At 46.5% G+C, this 24,534-nt stretch overlaps 1 protein-coding gene across 3 annotated transcripts in view; it reads right to left on the bottom strand.

The window, feature by feature from the left end:
- Positions 1-24,534, bottom strand: part of CACNA1E (calcium voltage-gated channel subunit alpha1 E) — a 298,455-nt gene that overhangs the window by 23,095 nt on the left and 250,826 nt on the right. For all 3 annotated transcript variants that reach the window (XM_032650563.1, XM_032650564.1, XM_032650565.1), the window contains 12 exons: positions 24,179-24,190; positions 22,437-22,533; positions 19,892-20,052; positions 19,226-19,363; positions 18,199-18,400; positions 17,217-17,381; positions 16,283-16,393; positions 12,688-12,771; positions 11,812-11,937; positions 8,250-8,315; positions 3,878-3,969; positions 3,172-3,337 (listed from right to left, as the gene is read on the bottom strand). In XM_032650563.1, coding sequence (XP_032506454.1) covers positions 3,172-3,337; positions 3,878-3,969; positions 8,250-8,315; positions 11,812-11,937; positions 12,688-12,771; positions 16,283-16,393; positions 17,217-17,381; positions 18,199-18,400; positions 19,226-19,363; positions 19,892-20,052; positions 22,437-22,533; positions 24,179-24,190 — 1,420 coding nt within the window. The remainder of the gene's footprint in view (positions 1-3,171; positions 3,338-3,877; positions 3,970-8,249; positions 8,316-11,811; positions 11,938-12,687; positions 12,772-16,282; positions 16,394-17,216; positions 17,382-18,198; positions 18,401-19,225; positions 19,364-19,891; positions 20,053-22,436; positions 22,534-24,178; positions 24,191-24,534) is intronic.

The following is a 24,534-nucleotide window of genomic DNA, read 5'->3' as shown; positions in this document are numbered from 1 at the left end:
GTGATGTGTTGGAAACATACAAATGTTACAGATTTTTTTAAGAGCCACGAAAGAAGCATGTACAGCAGGGACGAAAAGGAGTATGGGTTCGAATTTCATATAATTTTCATGTCATGAAATATTATTCATCTTTTGATTTTTTTTCTCAACTATTGAAAAATGTAAAAATCATTCCTAGCTCATGGGCCATAGAAAAACAAGTGGTAAACTGGATTTGGCTTGTGGGCTATAGCTAGTGGAGCTCTATATAATCTTATCCAGCAACAGGAAGCAACAGGAACCCCTAAAGGGGTTTAAACTAGGAGAGAGACCAAGGGCTATGTGCATTCAGAAAGAACACTTGGTCGCAATGTGGAAGGTGTGGAAGGTGTGGAAGGTGGGCAGGAGACCAGGAGGAGAGTTTTGCGATGTTCCTGAACTAAGCCAGTGCCAGGACAGCAGCCTGGATTTTAAGCAGTTTAAGGAGATGGACTCAACAGGCCTCGACCACAGTGAACAGCACTTCTTTGTTGTTTCTTGGCCATCCAGCACCCATATACTGTACTTCGGGTCTCCTGGGGACACACCCCTTACCTATTCCCAGTTAATATGGTTTAGTGGGGTACCACCATGACCCAGGCCTCAACCAGCCATTGAATCCCATCTCCCTGGGCTACAGTGACTGGTAAGCCAATCAAGGCCAAGAAAATGGCATTGAATCTTCTGAGCGAGAGACTTGTTCTTCCTTGCTGGCCTTGAATACGTGGGGAGTGAGGTATACAGCTGCTGCTACAGCCATCTGGGAGCCAAGGACTGGAGTTGTTGGAGAAAAGAGCTCACATGCAGAAGCCTGGGGAAGAGATCTGACAATAAAGAAGGAAACCTGGGCCTGGGGATGTCATCTGAGCCCCAGATCAAGCTTGCTTAAGCCTGTCCTGCCAGACCCTTCATTTATATGAGCCGATAAAATCCCTTTTTGCTTAGGTCGGATGCAGCTGGACTTTCTGCCACTTGCAAGTGAAAGAACCTTGCCTGACAGAGATGAATTGGCTGTGGAGGTGAGCGAATAGGAGCCTCTGCTGCTGATTCCCAGGTTAAGTGGCTGGGTGGGTGGAGGTGCCAGATATGCAGACAGGATACACAGGATGAAGACAAAGTCTGCAGGATGGAGTTGCTGGGAGTCTTCTCTGCAACAGAGACTGCTGGCTGCATCCTAATTATTACTAATGTTAACAAAAACTATTTGTATTATTATTGCTTTACATTTGCATAGTCTTCTATAGCGTTGTGTGCGTATTCACACCTACCAGATGTTTAATGCTTGCTCTAACCTTTCGTGAAGCAGGTTTAATGACCACCAGCCTTTCAAGGACACAAGTGCTTCCTATACACATCTGTGTTCTTTAGCTCCAAGCACACAGCTGGGCACATCCCAACGCACCAGTAAATCTTTCTAGAGTGGTTGGCTTGAGTTGAGAAGCTGTGTGACTTGCCCAAGGTCACAGAGTCAGTGTCGGGCTGAGATTTGAAAGCAAATCATCTCATACTGAATATAGCCTCTATAAAAATAACATTAATGTGAATTATGCAGTAGCCTCTATCTCAAACTTCTAAAAGTACCTCTATGGTCACTAATTAATTTTCCAGTTATATCTTTGGTTTCTTTTGAAATATTTATTAAACACTTAAATGATGTAGGATAAAATGGAGACGTCTGCATGGCCTTCTATATGCTCCACTTCCCCCTATGATAAGCGCTGATACTCCTGTATGAGTTTCACCTTTCAGTTCTAGGTGACGGATGCACTGAAACTCACTGACGGCTTCACCTCAGTGTCTAGCTCAGTGTGAACCTTTTAACGGCCACTCAATAAAAATGTGCTGAATACAGGAATGAATAAACAAAAAAACTCCAATTTATATCATCACTCTAAATTTCCTTGGTTATTTTCATTATAGATTATACTTCCCTATGTCTAAATAAGATAATATTTTCTGTTCTTTTTTCATCAAAAAACCTTTCACATCTACGAGAAGGAACACATGTATCAGCTCACTATACCGGTAATACTCTTATCAGCAAGTACTTTTTCTTCCCATTTTACAGAAGCCACAAATGGGAAGGTGCCTTGGCCAAGGCTAGAACAGCAACAATGCCAACGTGGGCTCCCCAAGTCTCCGGTCAGTTCAACCCCTGCTACATCGGCCTGCCCACCACCCTTACCAGTCTGTTTGTTAGCCACTTCCCCACACCCGACAGCTGGACACATGGCAAGTCCCCTTGGGATCACTTTAAAGAGGTAGAAATTCCTTGGACACCAAACAATTCACTCTGGGATTCCCAGCCATGAAGCTGACCACTTTTAAGTGGCATTGCTTTAGTTTTAGATTTTTTGTGTAGCCGGTGGCATCAGCAGTGAAGCCGAGCTGAGGGACGTCAGGGTGGCCAGAAACGCCAGACTGACCCCTTCAGTGATCTGGTAGCACCTCACCCATTATTCTCTTTATCACTGCTTGTGTGATTGTGCAGGGTAGAGATTTCTGGATGCTGCTGTGCTGAGTCATGTTTTCTCCCAAAGAAAGAATTAAGAAGGCACCTAGGGCTTCTCACTATTTTATAGGTGGGCGTGTGGCACATATATTACCCAATATTTACTAATGCCCAAAGCAGTCATATCCTTTCATGTCTATCAAGCCGGCCAACTGTCACCAAACGCAGCGACGTAAGAGAGAACCGCATCTACTACACTGTATATTGTCCTCATCCTACTCTGATTAATGCTATCCCCTTACAGTTTCAAAGCACGTTTTCTCAAACAGTTCAAAGGTCTCCAAAGGAGAGATAAAAGATTCTGAGCCCTGCTTGTGACATAACGTACCAGAGATACAGAAGAGAAAGATTCGCTCTGGGTCACAACTGATTCAACGTGATATTCGATACTCTATTCACTGAACCCTACCTACTCCCCTAATTAGCTCTTCTCACACAGTCCTCGCCTAGAAGCAGCAGAGACATCTCTCAGCCATGGAAAGTCACCCACCCTGGCCTCCAAGAGCCTCCTTGAGGAGGACCTGTTTCTCATCATGGGCTGGGGTTCGTGGCGGAACGTACACTGAAGGAAGCCTCTCGTCTGTTTATCGGGGTGGGGGGGACTGGGCCACATCTCAAGCCAAGAGCACACTGCTGCTCACCAAGAAGGAACAGAAGAAGATGAAAGAGACGAAGTACACGTAGGCCAGGTCGGTGCCACAGCGCTCGCTCTCGCTCTGCCCTGAGGGTGCGGTGGTGTCAGGCTCACAGCCCTTCTCCCCGAGGCACGACAGCATTATCTCCTGCCAGGCCTCACCCGTGGCACTCCTGAGCCCAAAAGACAACTCGGTTAGTAGCAGCAGGTCTGCGTGTCCTAACCTCTCCTCAGCACTCTTCCCGACTCACTCATCTAGGTTCCTCTTATGCTCAGCCTCCTTCGAGTGCGATGGAGAGTACCAGTGAGGTCTCTCCTGGGCTCTGCCACCTCACCCACTGCCTCTCCATCTTCTGTGGACAGTGGTAGAGAGGGCAGTGGGACTCTCTAAGACCCCACGTAAACCTGGTCATCCGTGGTTTCAGCACTTAAATGGAATCTGGCCTGCAATCCACCCTCACCTTCCCCTTCTCAAAGCCCTGGAGGATGTGCTGAAACTGCATTTTGCAAATTGACTACTGAGTCAAAGATGTGGAGGAAACGTTCTAAAGTCAAGTCATCGGAGCAGTTTTTCGGACATCCTGCCCCTGCTTCCGCCCTCATCTCACTGCCTATCCTGTGAGCAGAGACAAAGGGGAACGGGCGGAAGAGGCAGGCCGACTGTTTCTCTCTCGCAGGAGAGCTCCAGCCACCACAGTTACGGATCCAGGTACCTGAAGAGTAGCATGAGGGACCCAAAGAAACTCCGGAAGTTGTTGTGCCGGTTGATGTGACTCTCCTCATCTAATTTTATGTTTCCAAAGACCTGGATGAGAAAAACAACAGAAAGCCCTGAGCATTATTGAGCGGTGGGATGTGTCCAGTGCAGGATATTAGATGCACCTGCAGGCTTGGTGAATTCACATGCGTGGCTCCTCCCACTGGCCTAACCATGAAGCGGACAACTCAAAACCCAGGAAGGCTGGTAGACCCCCACGTTCTTGGCCCGATATGCGGGAAGAGTTATATTCTCCAGTGACGCAAAGAGGATGAATGCTTGCAAGGACCACAGAAGGCAAGATCTTTGAAAGCCATTCTGCTTAGATGTAGTTCCTCCCACACCTAATTTGGTCTTTTTATTTCTGTGGTACCTACTCACTATGGTACTCAAGCAGTCTGTCAAAGACATTACCCTATAACAGGCATGCAGGGAACGAGTTACCCCTCCCCTCTTCCTGTCTCAGCTGGTAATGATGAGAACGCTTGCATTTGCAGAAGGTGTGATTTATCCCTTACAAAGGATAAATAGGCAGATGTTGTCCTGGAATCTGCAAGCAGTTTAAGTCAGAGAGGGGTATCTCTATCTTCCTTGGATATGTTCCCATCTGAAGAGTCACATCTCAGAAGTGTGATACATCTATAACCCAGCGTCCATGAGAATGAACACACACCAAGTCCAGGCCAATAGGATGAAGAAAGTCTGGAAAACTGGATACTTGGAAAAGGAAAAAGAAAACGGATTTGGGCAGATCTGGCTATAGAGTGAGTTTACTAATCTGCTGTGGGTCTCTGGGCTTAGAATGAGGTCACTGTGCAACTTCATGTGAAAAAAAGAGGGAAAAGTCAGAGATCTTTATCTACAGTGAATAATGATGAGCTCTCAGACACAGTGCTGTCTGGAGCCAAGGTCGATGCCATGTCTCTCTAGATGGGAAGGGTGCCCTTACACGTGTACTTTCCTCCCCAGACATGATTCAGATCTCAGGATCTACTCTCACGAGGCAATGTTTGTACAATCGAAGGCTTACAGGTCACTTTTCCGGCCTTTTGAGATTATATTCAGCCTGTATTTAACGTGCTTCGGTTTACCTAATATGTGCTAAATGGAACACATTTCCCGCCCCGCCCCCCCAACAGTGTCTAGAATGTACAATTAAGAACAGTCTCTGCTATTTTGCTCAAATAGCTCCCACTGACACCTGCTTGGGGAATTTGTTCTCAACGCTGATTTTCAAAACCTAAATACTACTTGTCTCTCAGGGAGAATGGAGGTGGCAAGCTAGGCGGTGCTGGGGAGGAAGGGAAGGAGGGAGATAAGGCTGAGGGCCCCCAGTCAGACAAATAGTAGCATTGAAAAAAAATCCCACTCAAACAATCAAACCTAGTTCTGGATGCCCCAGGAGGAAACCGCCATATATCCTTGCCCATGTTCACATCCCCTTCTGTCTTTCTTTACACCCACTTAACTCAAAATCCATAATTTATGCCTGATTCATCACACACACACAACTTACTTACAGTGTTTTTCCTCCCTGTGACACCCCTGAAGCCATTATTAGTTGGCCCCTTTACGATATTCTCGAATACCTTACCCAATCGTGAGCTAGCTGGAGGGCACACTGTGAGTTTACAAAAGTTATGTGTGTAATAGTCAAGGAACTACTGTCAAGCCAATAATGTATATTTATAATGAAGGTGGTGTTTAAATTTTTCCACCTTTTGAAAAAGCTTTTCACTTAGTCCTTGTCAGTAACCCAAATCTCCTACGTCAAAAGGAAAGGCTATGGAAGAGAAAGGTTTGATGAGACCCACCGGAACACTTAATGAAAGTATAGGCTTAAATCTGTTTCACTTGGGATTACAGAACTTTAGAACTAGAAGGGACCTGTAAAGCTATCTATCCAACTCCTCTACTGCACCGGTGATGGGGTTAAGGCCCAGAGAGGTTCAGTGACTCGACCAAGTTTGCACAGCTGGTCAGTGGTGGAGCTGAGGCTAGAAGCCTGTAGCCCCAGGACTCTCCCAAACCCAGCAAGTTACTCCTTCCTTCCATCTTCAGATTTCTCTGCAAAGCTCTCTTCTTCTAAGAAGCCCTTGAAAGTTCAGAATAATGGTGCTTCTCACAGATACCTCCTATCGCTATTTCTCTCTTTCCAATGCTTGTCTACTTTCCTTTTGCTTTTCTGTTTGTATGGATCCCTCTGCTTTGTTATGACTGTATGAGACACAACCTTTCCAGGTACAAGCTAGGTGTCTGCTTTGTGCGTGGCGTGGGGTCTCCGTCATGGGACAGGATGAAGATGGCCAGCTAAAGGTAAGTCACAGTGGGAATGGCATTCATGTCTTGGTGGAATGGAAGTAGTGATCTTATGTTTTGGAAATAAGTCTAAAGGCAATAAATTATTACCCATTGTGGTTATTGTAAATATTGCAATTTCACAACTGAAGAACTCCTATCTCCCACTAAAGGGTCAGAGAAATACTTGTATTTGCTTGTTGGTGGGAGGAGACAGTGCAGAGAACTTGCAGTACAGTAGGAACATGGGCTGCGGAGCAGACAGAGCTGAGATTTAAACTCAGCTCTCCCACTTACTATCTGAGATCTTGAGTGTGTTACAAGTTACTTAACCACGCTAAGCAACAGTGGAGACAATAAACATTTTCACATCACTCCTGAATACATCAGTCATGTATCTTGTGTGTGTGTGTGTGTGTGTGTGTGTGTGTGTGTGTGTGTGTGTGTAATATATATATTTGCGGGGAGAGAGAGAAAGTGAGGGAGAGAAAGGGAGGCAGGAATGGGTAAGAATATCTATTTAGCACAGTGTCTGGAACACTCAGGAATTCAAGTGATGGTAAACGGTATTATCATCATCAGTAGTATTACTAATGGGTTAATATTAGAGATGGTGTTATTCTAGTTTATTTTTCTGGAAGATGAAAAGGGGATAAGAATTATTTTAAGCATGGACCAAAAAAAAAAAAAAAAGAACCCTAATTTAATCAAGTTTCATTTGGCCGTTCAAGAACATTTTAATTCTAGAATCAAATATTTGAGAGTTTGGATGGACTTAATAGAAGTCATCAAGCCAATCTTCCACTTCAGCTGGGATTCAGCTTGCACCCACTTCTGACATCATCATTAAAACTCTACCGAAATATCCTCCGTGAAGGAGAACTCATTACTTTTCAACCAAATCTCAGTTTTTGACACTTGACATTCTATTGTATTTTTGGAGAACAAAACTCTCCAGTAATGGGATCAGAAGATGAACAAAATTTGGAAGTGCAGGCAAGAGAGAGGAACAAAAAGAAGACATTTCAGAGAAGCGCTCGAAAGGGCTGCTGACACGTCAAGCCTGGGGGATGCGTGCAGTGGCTCCAGATGGCAGCCACCACTGAGAAGGCAGCTGGCCGTTCAAAGGCAGCCAGACCACCTGACTGCAGAGACTCCCACTTGGCTGAGGTCCTACGCTGGGGGTTTAGTCTCCAAATCTCCAAGTCAGAAAATCAGCCTCTCGGAGCCCAGCAGAGAGCCTGTGTATCCAACTAGACAGGTGCATGGGATGTGCTGCTGGTTGTTTATGGTGGGAGTTCACCCACCACAAATGACAGCTGCCTTTGAAAGATCTTTTGGCCTCTTCTACTCGGTGGGTTTCTGGTTACCTGCATAAGTACCCAGGGTGGGAACCTCATCCACTTCTCAATTCCGAAACTGGAAAGGATGTGGTAACCAAGGAGAACCATCCAGCGAGCTGCGTGGTCCTTTGACAGGCATCAGCCGGGATGTGGCCCTTGGGTTTCCTGAGGATTGGGCACACTGCCAGGACCTCTGAGCTGTTCCCAGTGGTGGGTCTTAGGGCATCAATCTCAGCCATTTGGGATGTAACTCGCATACATTTTGTGCTGCTGTCTGCAGAAGAACGACCACCTGACCTTCTTCTAGGTCTGGCTCAAATATGGGAGGGTCCTGAGATACGGTTCATCACAAGCCTCACCCTATCCTTGGTCTCGTGGGGGGAACCCCTCTGGCTAAGAACAGCGGTGTCATCTTCACTGGAGTCCAGCTGCTTATGAGGCAGCACCATGACCTGACAACCCCAGAGGAAGCCCCTGTATCAGACCACCCTGACCATCTGGGCAACCTGAGTGCGGAACCCTGCACATGTGAATTCCCAAGGTCATACTGCAACAAGATCTTGGGAGCGAGCCTCAGGGCAAGAAGGGATTCTTGAAAGGACCTCAATCCTGTAGGCTCAGGCTAGAAAGCCAGAGACAACCTGGGCAACAACTGTCCCCCACCAGAGCCCTGATGCACCCTCTCACCTGCATCCCAATGATGGCATAGATGAAGAAAAGCATGGCAATCAGAAGGCAGACGTAGGGGAGGGCCTGGAAAGAAAGCAGAGACACGACCATGAATTTAAAGGCAGGCAGTTCCAGGGTCAACAACCTCTTGTCCTGAGACTGACTTAAAACACAGGGCTGGGGCTCTCTGTTCACCCGGGATGTTCTATTTTGGGATTCCATACTTTTGCAGATGTCCATATCCTCTGACAGATATGTAAGCTGGTAGCCCCAGAGAGGCTTGTAATTTCCCCTCTGTCGAGAATATTCCCTGACCCACAGGTGTGTGGCCCATATATCCAAGGGAGAGCTGGGAAAACTTCTTGGGAGTGGGATTCATCCCACTCTGTATGCAGAATATTAATAACCTGGGCAGTTGTGATGCAAATTACACAGCAAGCATCTAGCTTTGGCTCCCAAACCCCTGTATTACCCTTCCCAACCCTCGCTCAATGTGAGGTTCATAACGGAGCATTTGGAAGCAAAATGAAATGGCTGGGGTCTCAGTTGCCGGTCAGTTCCTAGCAGGCTCCTTCAAGCTCTGCTGAAACATCTTTTTCCAATGTTTAAGAGTCCTGACCTTTCATTCTGTGTCACGCAAAATTCCAAAAAGGCTTTCAAAGCGTGAGCCATCACAAAACCCTGCCATGAAGCCACATGGCACAAAATCCCATCCTGTGCCAGCTAACTGCCACTCTGGGGTGACAACACTTTACTGATGGGGGTGAAAGGGCGAGTGCAAGAGACAGAAGGCCGGGAACTGCCCCTGGTGGCTGGGGGAGGATGGAGACATAGGGCAGTCTGGTTTGGAGGCCAGGGTGGGCATTATAGTTCTGGGCTGATCTCAGTGCTGACACGGAAGCCCCTCTTCTTTACCACCCAGGAAGCCTCCCTGGCAGTTCGTGCAACTCCGAGTCTCCACCCTCTCTCGAGTGTGTACAGCACAACTCCCCGGAGAGCAATTGAAGGCTTTCAGACTGCATGAACCAGGCAGAGCTTATCAACAGAGCTAACTAAATGAAGAGCCCTGGGAGACTTTTACAACTTGAATAAAGAATAACATTAAAACGCAATAGGGCTTCCCTGGTGGCACAGTGGTTGAGAGTCCGCCTGCCGATGCAGGGGACGCGGGTTCGTGCTCCGGTCCGGGAAGATCCCACATGCCGCGGAGCGGCTGGGCCCGTGAGCCATGGCCACTGAGCCTGCGCGTCCGGAGCCTGTGCTCCGCAACGGGAGAGGCCACAACAGTGAGAGGCCTGCGTACCGCAAAAAGAAAAAATGCAATAGAGGGGTTTCCCTGGGGCGCAGTGGTAAAGAATCTGCTTGACAATGCAGGGGACACGGGTTCAAGCCCTGGCATGTGGGAAGATCCCACATGCCGCAGAGCAACTAAGCCCGTGCGCCACAACTACTGAGCCTGCGCTCCAGAGCCCGCAAGCCACAATTACTGAGCCCATGTGCCACAACTACTGAAGCCTGTGCGCCTAGAGCCTGTGCTCCGCAACAAGATAAGCCATGACAATGAGAAGCCCGCGCATCGCAACGAACAGTAGCCCCCGCCCACCGCAACTAGAGAAAAGCCTGCGCAGCAACGAAGACCCGAGCCAAAAATAAATTAATTAATTAATTAATTAAAATGCAAGAGAGAGTTGGTGGGAGAACCCCTTCTCCAGCGGAGTGCTGATTCTCAAGATCTGTGAGGAGCGACTACATCCCGAGGGGGCATGTGAAGACACCATCTGCTGAAAGGAAAGAGTAGGGAGGCAGGTTTCTCTCCCAGCTTTGAGGACAGGACCAAAGAGTCATCCTGATCTCTCTTCTTGTTAGGTTGTAAATTCCAACACAAAATAAGGGAGAGAGAAGAACTGAGTAGGGGTCAGTGGTGGAGAACTGGGTGATGCTCAGGGTGGGGCTGGGGAAGGTAGAGGCAGGGGCAACGCTGTTTACACAGTGTTACTTTCTGCTGTGTATGCACAGAGATACAAATATATCTTGTAAAATACAAAGGTATTCCAGCCTTTGTTAAACCAGCTTCAAGAAAACAACTTCTACACTGTGTTCCAGGGCTGCACCCATCCATCACAGTGTCACCTGGAGGCAGATCCAGCTGTCTTCACTGTTCTCTCTCTATTCACTGGAATAAGCCAACCATTTGGTCATCAATTTTTGACATGCTTTTCTTTGCCCTCGATAGTATACACTTTTACAGAGAATCAGTGATCATGAGAATATGACAGGCTGACACATATTTCTTAAGAGACTCACTAACAACTGTAACTTGTTGCACAGGCCTCTATAAAAAGCTTTTAAGACCATCTTGTGTTTCAAATTCTAAATCCAGATCCACCCGAGACTCAAATGGTAAATTCTTGCTAAGGTTTTCAATTTCTCCTCTGTCACTGAGCTTTGGAGAAATAGTTTTCATTGAGGTGACACCTCTCTGGGAGTCATAGCACCAAACAATTATCTGAATCCAATAAAAATGTCAAGGTTGCTTGTGGGACCCTGAGTGCCCTTACAACTGGCCTCACATCTCAGATCCCCAGGACTTTGCTGAAGAAGTAAATCAGTAACGACGGTGTGGCACGAAGTCCCTTTCAAGTGACAAGAAACCATGAATTCACTGACAAGATTTCTTTAGTTCAATTTGTAGTTAAAATGTACAAACAATTAAAATAAAGAAGGCAATTCAATAAATTCATGATTTTTCATCTTTGAATCAATTTCATCAACCATATTTTTAAAGTACATTCACTGAAAGATTCTTTTTTTATAGGAGGAAAATAGTAGGCTTTTGAGCAGCACTGATGTCCCCCAAAGCTGAAAAACCAACTAATTATATTTGCTAGAGCTTGAAGATATTGAAATATGTTTGGAAAACTTCTTTTACTGGAAACCTCTGTCATTAAAGTGGATCTCAGGTATCAATTTTTAACTTGTTTATTACATATACATCTCTGTATGGCTCCATGAGATCGTTCAAAAGAAGCTCACCATATTAACCTTGCTCAGGTACCCTATGGGTTTGTGGGATGCAGAGGTAACTATTAGCATGGCATATATTCAGTGGTTCAGGAAATACACTAATGATGACACGGGTGGGACTGGTATGAATCATCTTGTTATAAAACACAACTCAAGGAGTCCTTTGAAAAACCGTTCTGTGAAATAAAGCCACGGACGAATCCCTGAAAAATGCAGAAGATACGTGACTACAGGTGGCTGGCTCTGTCCATGGATGGGATTGCCCAGGGCATACTGAAATACCTCGGGAGGGAGCACACCTCATAAAACGAGCCCCCTGCCTCAGTGGACAGAGAAGGTAACTGAGTTACAAAGTTGGGGTGATTTTTTAGCATGAGATTCTAGCCAGTCATACGCTAACCGCTGCCTGGCCAAGTTGTGTTGTAACTAAGAACTGCTGTGTTTATCTAATGCAGCAACGAAGGGGACGTGTGGACTCATGCTGCGTTGCCTGGTGTGCTGTCTGATGTGACAGGGCCGCTGCAACCCTCAGAGGGGAGGAGCTTGTGCCCTTTACCTTAAAGGACTGCACGAAGGTCCAAAGTAAAATACGGATGGTGTAGCCTTGACGCAGAAGCTTGATGAGGCGGGCGGCTCGGAAGAGCTTCAGAAAGCTCATATTGAAGCCACTGGTGTTCACCAGCTGGTGGATCAAAAGGAAACATATCATTAGTGACATTATGGTCATTTAGAACATCTAAGCACTGGTATTTGTGTATTTATCTCTCATTCAGATCATAGAATGGAACATGGATGCTGTCTTTTGTTTTTAACCCCATTTTCAGCTGATGGGCCAGTGGGGACCATCTCTCGGAGCCTCCCCAGGCCTGCCCTCTATTCCCAGAAGGCAGGCATGGAAGTACCACAGATGGATGCCCCACATACAGCTGACAAAACTGGCCTCCCCAGTCTTCTCTAAGTAGTCCTAACTCTGCACTTGGATGCCAGAGGGCAGACCTAACAATCTCTCTTGCACATGATGGCCCTCCAATATTCAAAGACTTGTGATGAGCTCTCCAAGTCTTCCTTCGGGTGAACCATTTCAGCGAAACAGTTCAGGTCTAACAACTCTGAGGGCGAAGACCCTGTGCCTCTTCTGTGTCTCCCAAAGAATCTAGCAGGACACTGTGCACACTCGGCCTCTCCTGGGCCCTCTATCCCATTCACCCCCATTGGATGGCTGCTATCTGAGTCGTGCAAATGGGACCAAGCCTTCCATGAGATCCAGCGCCATCCAATGTTCCCATTTTCTGGCAAAAGCTCAGGAATGAGGAAGTGAATAGGGGGCTGCACATTGGACTTGTGGAGTTAAAAATGGACAATGTGCAGAGAATTTTTTTTTTAATGCAACCCCAGGGCCAAGCCTAAAGAGAAGGACCAAGGAGCCACTCACCTTGCTGTCTGTCAGAATAATTTCTGTGATACTGCCGATCACCGTGATGAAGTCAAAGATATTCCAGGTGTCTCGGAAATAGTTCTGCCAAGTGAATTCAGCCACGGGAACATCCGGGAAAAAAAGGAAAAGAAAACACGGGAGAAAATGGAAAAAAGACATTTTTCATGACATAACTTTGTCACTTGGAATGAAAACTTGTCAATTCCAGGACAAGTTCGTTCTAACTTTCGCTTTAGTTTCCTATTTCTAACCAAAAATGCTGTTTTTCCTTCACTACTTTGAGAGTTTCTCATTTGGGAAGCAGTTTCATCACTATTTGGAGACCTTGTTTTTGAAGCTGTCACTAAAGAGCTACATCAAAAAAAGTGTAAGATTTTTTCATGTAATATTACATAAAAATATGTAAGAAAGAGATCTGTGGCCTAGAACATTTTGATGTCCAAAAATGAAAGATCATAATTGTCACCTACAAGACAATAAAATTCTTTACAGTGTTACTCCAAGGTTTTCTATAACTTGTAAGTTATTATTTATATAGCATCATGTGACCCCATAAATATACAGTTCTGACTTTCAACTAACAATAAAAGTCACAGAGATGTCCTAAGTGACTAAAGATCAAAGATGTGCCAAAAATCTCTTCCTAACTCCACTGAGCCTTTTCACACCAACTGCTGGCTGGCAATAGGATGAACAAACTCATCTTTCCCCTGTTTCCCTGCTCCATTACACCGTTCGAGGAGGTGTAACTAAATAAAATACAAGGAAGCAGCAACAGAATGAGTGGGTTAAAGGACACGAAGAAGTAAAGGACCTGGATAACGCACCTGCCAGCCAACGTTAAGCTTAATAGAGAAAGTGGGCTCTGCTCCCATCTCCAGTGCTCTGGTGAAAACAGACCTTGGACTATATTTCTTAAAAGAAACAAAACGCTTGGGACTCCAAGACGTTACCCACTTGCCCTTGGGTGGCACTTCCCGTAAGAGACCCTCAGAGCACTGCAAAATACACCCTCTTTCATCCCCACAACTGGCATTCATGAATCCTTGCTACACATGCCAGATTTTGTGCCAGGTCCTCCCTTGGCATTCTTTCAGTTCATTTATTCCTCCCATGGATGCTGTAAGTAGGTAGTGATAAATACCTCATAAATTACTGAGTGGTAGGGCTAGCAAGAAGAATGGGTAGAGATACGCGATAAAGAGAGAAATGTTCTGGGGAGAGAGAAGGTACGTTTATGAGCACCTACTCAAGACTAGCCACCTTAGGTATATTCCCTCACGGGACACACACACAGTATCTAAGGCTATATGGCAGCTACTGTTATCCTCCTTTTATGAATGAGAAAACTGAGGCCTAGAAAGGCCTGTCTGATTCCAAAGTCACAGGCACCTGCCAGGCACGTACAGAAACTAAGTACACAGACTCACAAACTCACTGCTGTTAAGGATGCCTACCTCAGGAGTGGGGTCAAGTTGAGTCTCTGAGTTCCTCAATTTTCAGTGCTCTCCTATTACCAACCCGGGGCGAGCTTCCTAATTCCCCATATGAGAGCTAGAATATAAAACTAGCTCTCAGGGGACAGAAGCCCTAGATTCCAGTAGAGGAGGTCTTACAATACAGTATGGTAGAGCACAGCATAGCATAGTACAGACTAGTAGATTACGGTGGACAAAGTGTGGGCTTTGAAGCCAGAGAGACCAGGATCTGAACACTGGCTCTGCCTTTCAGTAACCTTGTGCAAAGTACTGAATCTTCTTGAGCCCTAGCTCATCCGTATAAGAAGAAAACCATAATGGCCATCTAATAGAGTCCTTATGAAGCTAAAATGGATAATACATAAAGCTTTTGGTATTTAGTAGACAACCAATGTATGTCAATTCTCTCCCTCTTTCTTTCTCCTCTTCCTTCCTTTTCTATTCCCACTCCACTTTCCAATTCTACTGCCTTTTATTCTGTAATCTTCAAAAAGCAACACAATTTTTCTGACCTTCAATTTCCTCATTTAAAATAACAGCAACGATAATGACAGCTTCTGCCATGCCTATTTCAGAGTCATTGAGAAGATCTGACAAAACAGTATATATTAGGGCGTTCTGAAAATCTACAGTACTATATCAATGAAAAGACTTATTCGGGACTAGTGGTGCCTTTTATAGTGTGAGAATGCTTCTAGACCTTGAATGAAAATACGGGGGTGAAGGTGGGAAGGAGGCAGGCTTTGGGGCCGAATCATCTAGTTAAGCCTGTATTCGACATTCACCATAACCTGACACAGAATTGGGGACTTAAGTCACAGACGACGTCAACCCGGCATGCAAATAATCAAGATGCCGGGAAAAACTTTCCCTGTTTTAACACAGGCTTCCCCCACCCCCTTCTCCTCCTGCCCAGGGCCAGACTGTATTATAATGGCATCTTTGTTGCTGGTAGTTTACTTTTCTTTATTTCTCCAAGACTCAAAAGGGAGTCAAACAACCAACAATACAGCCACCCGCAATGGGTTCCCTTCAACTCTCCTCCCCAAACCACCAAATCAATGACTTTTCAAAGAACCACCAGGAAACCAGAAGCAATCCCCACCGTCAACACTCACAACCATCAAGCCGAGGCCAGAGTCCCTGTTCAAGCTGCCACCAGACAAACATATATTCAGATAATCAGCTGAGTTTCTCTTCTTGCAGGGAAAGCCATATACATATAATTTGAAATGGTAGCTCACACACAAAATAAGTGTGAAACAGCTGTCGGGTGGGTTTATCTACAGCCCACTGATCTCACTGTAAACACTGAGCCAAGGGTGGCAGAGAGGATTATTTTGTTTACAGGACACTGAAGTGAAGGGCTAGTTTGCTTAACACCCTTGACGGCAGATGCGAAAATCTGCCAGACAACTATAATTAGTAGTGGAGGAGAAGTAAAAGGAGGACTCATGCCAGAAAAACTCAACCCAACCCTCCCCAAACCAATTCCAGAAACTGACCCCCCGACCCCACACTTACTCACTCTCTCTCTTTCTCTCTCTCATACACACACTTTAAAGGCCATTAGCCTTTGGAAGCTTAAGTGCTAAACATTTCTTTTTACTGGCAGAAATTACTCTTCAGGTAACTAAAGGGAGGAGGATTACTAGGTAAAATCTATTATTTGCTATGTTTGAGGCTAAGCGGGACAGATATTTTCCCATTTGAGTTATAAGATTTTAAACCTTTCACCAGTAAATAAGCACTCAGGTTTATTAGTCCAGTCCTAGTTTTGCTCTTCCTGACAGATAAATCTTACTAAGTTCTAATAAGACTCAACGATTGTCGCCCCTTGACAACTGACAGACTTTGACAAGAACAGAGCTGATAGCTAGATGCGTACGGAGCTGGGGATCTGGTTCTCTTTGTCTTTTCTCCTAACACCCTCACACATCATCCTGTCTCTATGGCAGTTTTTTAAGCAGTTGAAACAAGCCCACAATTAGGTGGGCAGGTGTGTGAACCCTTTCTGGAATAGCGGTGACCGCCCTCCCTTCCAACAAAGGCTGGCAATGTACCCAAAGAGAAGGGAAGACAAGAATGATGCCGGGATAAATTCCATGACATACCAAGAAGCCAAACGCAATGATCTTTAGGACACATTCCAGGGAGAACACCATGGTGAAGGCGATATTCAGGTACTTCAGGGCCAGTTCATAGGTACAGGGAGCAGAGTAGTACTGCCGGGAAGAGAAAAGAGGAAAGAATCAAACCCCTAAAGGTGAGAGGGTCCATGAGAGAGGCTGGCCATCTCGCGTCCCTGCCCTTGGGGGACATTCTGGTGTCATCTAGGGCTAGAGAGGAGAAGCACACGTCCTAGCAAAACAAAACAGAGGAAAACACAGGTCTTATTAGCAAAATGGCCAGTCTTCCTAGAGTTGAAGGTGAGAAGGGCAGAACCATTTCTTAGACTTAATTACTTTACCATTTAGTATTAAAAACCTCTTCCAACACTCTTTTAGAACCCCATGATCATCTACATCTCCTGACATTTCCACCCTTGTCTGCGTCTGATTGCCATCACCAACCTTTGCTTTCAGAGTTCCTGGACTGCTACTATATATTTCACTGCATTTTGCCCCAAAGACCCAAAGGCTGGGCTGTGGATGGAGACAAGATGAAAGAGAAATTCCACGATGGAAAAGTAGGTAACAGGGCTTCCTTGGTGGCACAGTGGTTGAGAGTCCGCCTGCCAATGCAAGGGACGTGGGCTCGTGCCCCAGTCCGGGAAGATCCCACATGCCGCGGAGCGGCTGGGCCCGTGAGCCATGGCCGCTGAGCCTGCGCGTCCGGAGCCTGTGCTCCGCAACGGGAGAGGCCACAGCAGTGAGAGGCCCGCGTACCGCAAAAAAAAAAAAAAGAAAAGAAAAGTAGGTAAGGAGGCAACAGACTGGTAAGCTGGAGTGTTTTCTCAGTGTCTCAGGCACACACACACGTGTTCTGCGAGGGGACAGTTGCCGAGGCTCAGCCTGCCCGAGTACCTCCCAGCCAGCACCTTCTCACCTTCATCATCAGCACGACAGTGTTCAGGGCGATCATGGCCATGATGGTGTACTCAAAGGATGGAGACACCACGAAGTGCCAGACGCGGTACTGGAAGGTGTGCCTGTTCTGGGGCATGTAGCGGGTGAGTGGTTTGGCACTGATGGCGAAGTCAATGCACGCCCTCTGCAGGAGAGTCACACTGATTAGCCAAGCTCAGATTCCCTAAACCTCGCACACTGGTGAGCTCTCTGTTAGACGGTTAGAAGAAGAGGACAGTGTGTGAGAAGAGGCTAGGGCTGGGCAAGCAGAGGTAAAAGCAGCAAAAGAAATTATCTGGACAGAGCTACAGGTGAGATGTCACCTTAAATGAATACACAGAACTAGAGGGGTTCGGTGCCATGCGGTAAGGACTTGATGATTATTAATGTCCTTTTACACAGCACGAGACTTAGATATTTGGGCAGGAAGCTCACAGTCAGAAGTAAAAATCTATCTCCCTGTGCATTCCCATAGCACTTTATTTGCATTTCTCTTATAGACTCTAACAATTTCTAGTTCAGTTCCAGGATAAAAACAATGGGCCCGACAATGTGTCAGAACTACACTTGTTACTACAAAAACAGTAATAAGTTAGACAGGTTCCCTGCCCTTACTGCAAATATACACCATTGAGGGATGCAGGAAGGGAAGCAGACGTGTTAACGTTATAATTTTGGCACATGTCTTTCACTCCCACCTCCAGATGACGTGCCACATAAACGCAGGGGCTGCATCTTAAACACCTTACATCCCTCCCAGTTCTCTGTGTCTCATACCTGGGCTTTAAACAGAGCGGATACTCCAAAAACATTTATTTAATGACTGGCTAATGCATTTCCCCCCAATTCTCTCTCTAATTCACAACAAAATGGAGAGCATTCTGTCTTCCTCCTAACACTGCTGGTCTGAGAGTCCTTTCCAGAGCGCCCCCCGGCCCTACACCCCAGACCCCTCGTTTCACCTCATTCTTCTCCAGGCTGCACTCCTCCATCATCTTGTCTCCTTGCTCCTGGAAGGTGATGATGATGAGAGCCACAAAGATGTTGACGAAGAAGAAAGGAAAGACCACAAAGTAGACCACATAAAAGATGGACATCTCCATGCGGTTGCTGCGGCTCGGGCCTCGGTCTTCCTCTGTCACATCGACAGAATGCTGCAAAACTCTGGGGACAGAACGAGAGGGCACAGATGGTGGACAGCGATCTTGGCAGCTGCTGTGACTCAAGGCTTTGTTAGCAGATGTGCCATCTACTGTATTTTCTTATCTGACTTTTTAAACTTGGTGGATCCTCCGTGAATTTGGGGCTCCACAACCAAGCTGGCGGACCCCCAATCCACTGCTCTTTTTAGCCCCGGTGCCATCACGCATCCAACTCCTAAACACCAGAGTGACATTACTTTATAGTTGAGGTTGTCATAAAATACCAAGAGACTCCTGAATTTCCCTTTGGCATTTTGCTGCCACCAGAAAGCTATGTCTTGGTTACCGCCAAGTCTCTGAAAAAATAAGCCTGCAGCTACGAGCAGCATAAAAACTGCATTCTGTTGTCTTTGACATGTGAGGTATGACCACAGAAAGCATCTCTGGGTTCTGCCACCTCATCCTTAAGCCTTGACCCTCATGTCCAGGGCCAACTCGGAGGATAAATCTGTCTAAAACAGTCCTCAGAGACTCTCCTACGGTGTGGAGAGCTGGTCAAAACTCATTTGTTCTGTAGGAATCAGGTGGCTCTATTCAACTCCTTGGTCATGGGCTGAAACACTGTGTTTCAAATATTGCCCTGACTTCGTCAGCTCCCTCCTGATTCCTGCCTGAAGGATCTTCATTCTTCCTCTCTCCTGCCCGTCTTACCTACTCATAACCACTTACTTTCCTTGGTACAATAACAAAGGGTTAGCCTTGTTTATCTTGAATCAACTTCTCAAGGCAAACACATGGCCCTAGCCCAGCTCACAGACAAGCATGCCAAGCCAAACCCATCGCTCACTGAGGCCATCCTTCCCCTGTGGAGACGGTGAAGAGGGTCAGCAGGGCCCAGATGATGTTGTCATAGTGGAATTCATGGCGCTTCCATTCTCGGCCTTTCACCTCCATCTTGTTTTTCTCGTGATCTACATAGTTTCCTCTAAAACCAGAGCAGAAGTGAACCAGAACCTCTTCACTATAGCTCATGGGAGAGCAAAGAAATTCTAGGGACTTTGATAATGTACAGTAGTAATTATCAGCATTCAAACGCAAGCAAGAGGGGATTTTATTAAGGCAGTGTATTATCATGGAATAAAAATGAGATTTGGTGCCCAACAGACATGGAAGATTAAACCCTAATCCTTTCACTAGTCACTGTATAACCTCGAGCAACTTCCTTAAACTTTCTGTGCCCAGGCTTCCACACCTATAATGTGCAAATAAAACCTATCTCAAAAGGTCATTAGAAAGATTTAAAATTAAAACCTGATGCAAAATGCTATGTTCCATGTCTGACACAAAAGAGGTACTCACTCAAAATGTAGCAACTTCTTATTTTGCCTTTTTTCCCAAAAGAGGAATGGATTTAAGAAAGGGGGAAAGAAAAGACCTATCTGTAAAGGGCTGTGTGGACCTTGGCAGAACACACTCTAGCAGAAAGTGAGTGGTATGTGCTGGTGGCGCTTACATGCACTCCTTCTCTGTGTCCTTGGAACTGTCTGTGCAATAGAAGAACTTGCCCTTGAAAAGTTGAACTGCGATGACAGCAAAGATGAACATGAAGAGCTTATAGACAATTAGTATGTTGAAGACATTTTTCAAGGAGGTGACCACACAGTCGAAGACAGCCTGTGAACAGAAAAAAGAGCCCTGGTGTGTGAATCCCTGAAATGGATTTGCCTGTGTATTTGCCTACAGCTGAGCTGGACCCACACTACCACCAGCCAGCCCACTGAGAAGGTGCCCTAGGAGATATCACCCTAGGAAGAAGTGACACTCATGGGATTCGGACCTGTTTTCTAAGCTGGTCATGACTGTAGGAACCTCTAATTTAGATGGGGAACACATGTTCTGAATCTGAAAGGAAACCCAAAGCAGTAGAGACCAAGATGGTACCAGGCAGTGGAGGGAGTCCTTTGTGGAATCCTATTACGTGCATTCCACTTAGTGTGAAACAGAAATTTATTCCAGAAAAGGGATCCTTGCAATCATTTAGCCTGTTTTAGGCATTAAATAGCTTATCCGTAACTTCATCTATTTGGGGCACATTCTTAGATTTGATTTATATACTGAATATGTATTGTTTTCTCTTAGCCTTTCTAAATAGATCAGGGAGTGATAATAAACTATCATCTTTGTCCATTTTAATGATATTTTGTAATAAGTTCACACATTTACCCCAATTACATTCCACACTTCACGTAAATGTTCTCTAGTTTAAAGCTGGCTGTGCTGGGGATGAAGATTCAACAGGTGATGTGGGAAGGGGTAAGAGCCACCCTCTCTTAGAGATGGACAGAATCAGGAACTTGCACTTCAGTTCAAGGCAGTGAATCTCCCTCTGAAGAATCCATTGTAGGCCCTAAGCCATGAATAGTTACATGGGAATTCAACACATTTCAAACCATTTTTAGGTTATTTTCTAGGTTTGTAGGTTTAGCTCACTGGAGAGTCTAGCCCCACAGTGGCGCTGCATTTGAGCAGTTGCCTCTTCACGCGCTGGGTGAACACTGCTGGTTTAATTAGTTCAGCACTGCAGGGAATGTGAGTGACATGCAGCCTCGTGGAATTATCAGATCCATCTACATTTCCCTCAGGTTATGGAGCCGCAGAGCAAAGAGCCAGCCCTTCCTAATTAGTTGGAATTAACCAAGGTTGGGTCGCCTTCTTCAGCCTGTTAATTAATCTCATCATCCTGTCCAAGCCCTTCTCAGGACCCCAACATAGCTCAGAGGAGGAGACCAGTGGACCTGGGCTGCAGCTAACAACATTGGTTAGGGCCCCAGGCCTCCCCGCCAAATTTTTCTGGGGGTGAGGCAGAAAGGAATGAATGTTCACAGGCACTGACCCCGGCCAGGCCCTGTGCTGGGGCCCGTCACCAGGTGGAGGGTTATAATGAACAGCGTGTGAAAGACTTCCTGATACCGTGGGAGGTGCCTGATCCAGGAGGGAAGGCAGGGCAGTGGAGGAGGAGAGCAGGCAGTGAGGACACTTCCTTTGGAGCAAGAGTACCTCTCCTCGGGAATCCACGCAGGAGGCCAGGGCCCTGGGCTCTGAGAGGAAGCCATGTCTCAGCCAGTTAGGGGTCTTCCAAAAAGACCTTCCTGTGGTCTCAAGCCTTTGATCAACCTGGCTGGTTTAACACCTCTCTGCAGAGCCAGAGGGCTGAAAGGGAAGCAGTTGGGGTGGCGGTGGAGGGACTGGTGGGGAATATCAGAGGTGATGCAAACCCAATGGGAAAGAGGAACTAGGGAGCAGGGGAGTCCCTTGTTCCCTCCCTGGTGGTGGCTGGCTCTCATTCACAGGAATTCAGGAAGGAAAAACTTTTCTCCCATGAGGCTTCAGCTTCCATAACAGCAAGGGAAGTGTGTGGGAGAGGCGGGTTCCACAAGCCAGCAACCTAAGGGCAGGAAGGCTCAGGGAAGGAGCTCAGGGTTGGTGAGCAGGTCAGGGGGCAGGAGAACCCAGATTATAGACCTATGAAGACACAGGTCCTGGCAACAGGGAGAACTTAGTTGTGTGAGCTCACTTCCCCATTTCTTCTCTGCTTGTGCCAAAGATGACTCTGTGTCCTTGGGCAAGTTATTGGCCTCTAAGATATGAAGGGTCAGGGCTAGAAGATTCTTTCTTTCTCTAGAATCGTGAGGAAAGAAACCAGCCCAGGTGACTTGGTCTGACGTAGCATGCGGACCACAACACGCAGGGCTCATGCTCCTTCCATTGTGGTGTCTGACCCACCTTAATGACACAGGAGGCTCCAGGATAAAGCCACACAGGGTTCTTCCTAGGACTTCCCACAGAGGGTAGGGCAAAAGTCCTTAGAGATAGATTTTTTAGGATATTGGTTATTTTCCTTTGAAACTCAGACCCTTAGTTCAAGCAGATGAAAAGAATCTCAGTCTCTGTGAGAGCGAAAAGAATATCCCCAGAAATAATTCTCCAAAAGCAGGCCACCTAGGCTTCTCTCTCTCTAGAGGAAGGGGAGCTGATGGGAAGAAACCGGCGAACGTTACCTTAAGCTTGGGCAGGCGCTTGATGGTCTTTAGCGGTCTCAGCACACGCAGTACCCGCAGGGACTTGATGGTCTTGATGTCCCGGCCCTTGTTGCTTCTGCAGGGGAGAAGCCCCGGGAAATCACAGGACAGGGGACAGTTAAAGTGACAGTCACACTAGTACGTTAACAACAGGGAGAAGGGGGAAAGAGGTGGGCAAGAGGCCTGACATTGGGTCAGAGTAGACCCCAAACGACACTCTCTGGGAAAAATTTCCAATCACTCCCCAGCGTGCACACACTCATATGCACGCACACTCATGCATACTCACAAAGGGCAAGACACAGGCACACCACAGAGGCCCCCGTGCACACACGTTAATCAACACTTCCTACCCCTAACAGCCGGAGCAATGCTGCTGATGACCACACCGACCAAATGGAAATGGAGGATCAATCGACTAGGGAACGTGACCGTAGCCCATTGTGGACAGGCATGGTACCTAGCCTAGGGAGTTTTCAGTAGAAGGCTCTCAAATAGCATGTGCTGAATTGAATAGGGAGCCATGGTTGACAGCCAAGTCTCATCAGAGGACTCTACCTAGTCCTTCCTTCAGCTCTAGGTTTGTCACCTCTGCACAGTTCATGACTTCAGGGGAGAGCAGGGTAAGGAAGGCTGGTGGGGGCATGACACCCGTGCTGGGCTGGGCTGCTGGCTCCAGAGAGAGCACGTCATGCAGGCTTCTAGCCAGGACTTTGGCTCACACCCCGATTATCTCTGTGCGAGTGGCTCTTCCAGCAGTCCCTTCCCATTTCTAGCCCTCTGCACCTAGCACAAGCTGCAGAGAGCCTGCAGTTGGAGGAGGCCCAAACTGCAGCCCCCGCCCACCTTTATCCTTGCCCTACAGCGGATGACCCCTCCCTCTTCAGCCTCTCGGAAATGTCTGCTCCTAGTAGACAAAACACATCTTTCTATTTTTAGGAAGGAAATGAATAAATCAACCTGCATTTCTCTCTCCACCCTGCCCATCCCTTGAGATCTTTGCATTCGAGTCAAACAACTGCAATTTGTAAAACATGCAGATGGTAGAAAATGAGACTCTAAATAGTGAGCTCAGGTTCTGGTTCTTTCCTCACGTTGGCCCAGATCGCCGTGACACCAACTATCGGAGAAATGGGATCCATCTAGAACATCAGATGGGAACTACAAGGCTTCTGCCTGCTTTTCACCCTGTCCTTCCTGCCATACCCATCCTCCAAATAGGGAGACCAAAGGCCATCCATTCCTTCATACAAGGTAAGGTAGGAAGACATTTAATGGAAGGCTGACTGCCTAGAATGTGAATTTTGAGACCCTCTTAAATGGTTACAATCCATGATCTGTAAGTTGCTTTTACTCAGTTCTAAATCTGAATAGATAACCCAAAAGCATCACATTGATATCAATGGGCTCTTGCATCCATGGGCTTTGTATATTTTATAAACTCTTTTACTTTAGTAGGTTCGTCTATCTACCTTTCTAAAAAGGCAACATATAGGCCGAAAACATATCCAAACCAATAAGAACGATCATTTCCCAAGAAGGCTTGGTGACTCCTAGCTTCTGTTCTCTTGGATATCAATGAAAACACACCACTCACATAAACTCACCACTCCTTTCTTAGTGAGCCAGTTCCTTCCCTCTCAACCATACTTTCTCCCTCCTCCAACCCACTCCCCATATTTTTTTACTTCAAAGAAAACTGAAGAAAAAATAATATTTACCCCAAGGCATTCCTATGGAGGATCCAAGCAGAAAGCAGTTAAAAAGAAAAAAGAAAAAAAAAAAAAAAGGAGGAGAGGTAATGGAGAGAAGGGAGATAGTCAGTAAATTCAGGGAGAAAAGAGAACTTTAGGACAACGGGAAATTGGAGATGCCCAGACCCTAGAGATCCCGCTTACAGCCTTGGCACTTGCAGAGTCCGCACGCTTTGTGAAGGAGAGGAAGAGCCAGCACACCATCGCTCCACACCCACCTCTCCACCCTGCAGAGGCAAAGGACCTCTGCAAGCGTTAGGGACGCTGCCTCGAACTATATGGCATCCCCCATGTGTACTTTATTCCATGGAGCCTCGCTGAAT

The sequence above is a fragment of the Phocoena sinus genome, chromosome 1 (assembly GCF_008692025.1).
Source record: "Phocoena sinus isolate mPhoSin1 chromosome 1, mPhoSin1.pri, whole genome shotgun sequence".
Taxonomy (NCBI): domain Eukaryota; kingdom Metazoa; phylum Chordata; class Mammalia; order Artiodactyla; family Phocoenidae; genus Phocoena; species Phocoena sinus.
This window is presented reverse-complemented; position numbering and strand designations above follow the sequence as displayed.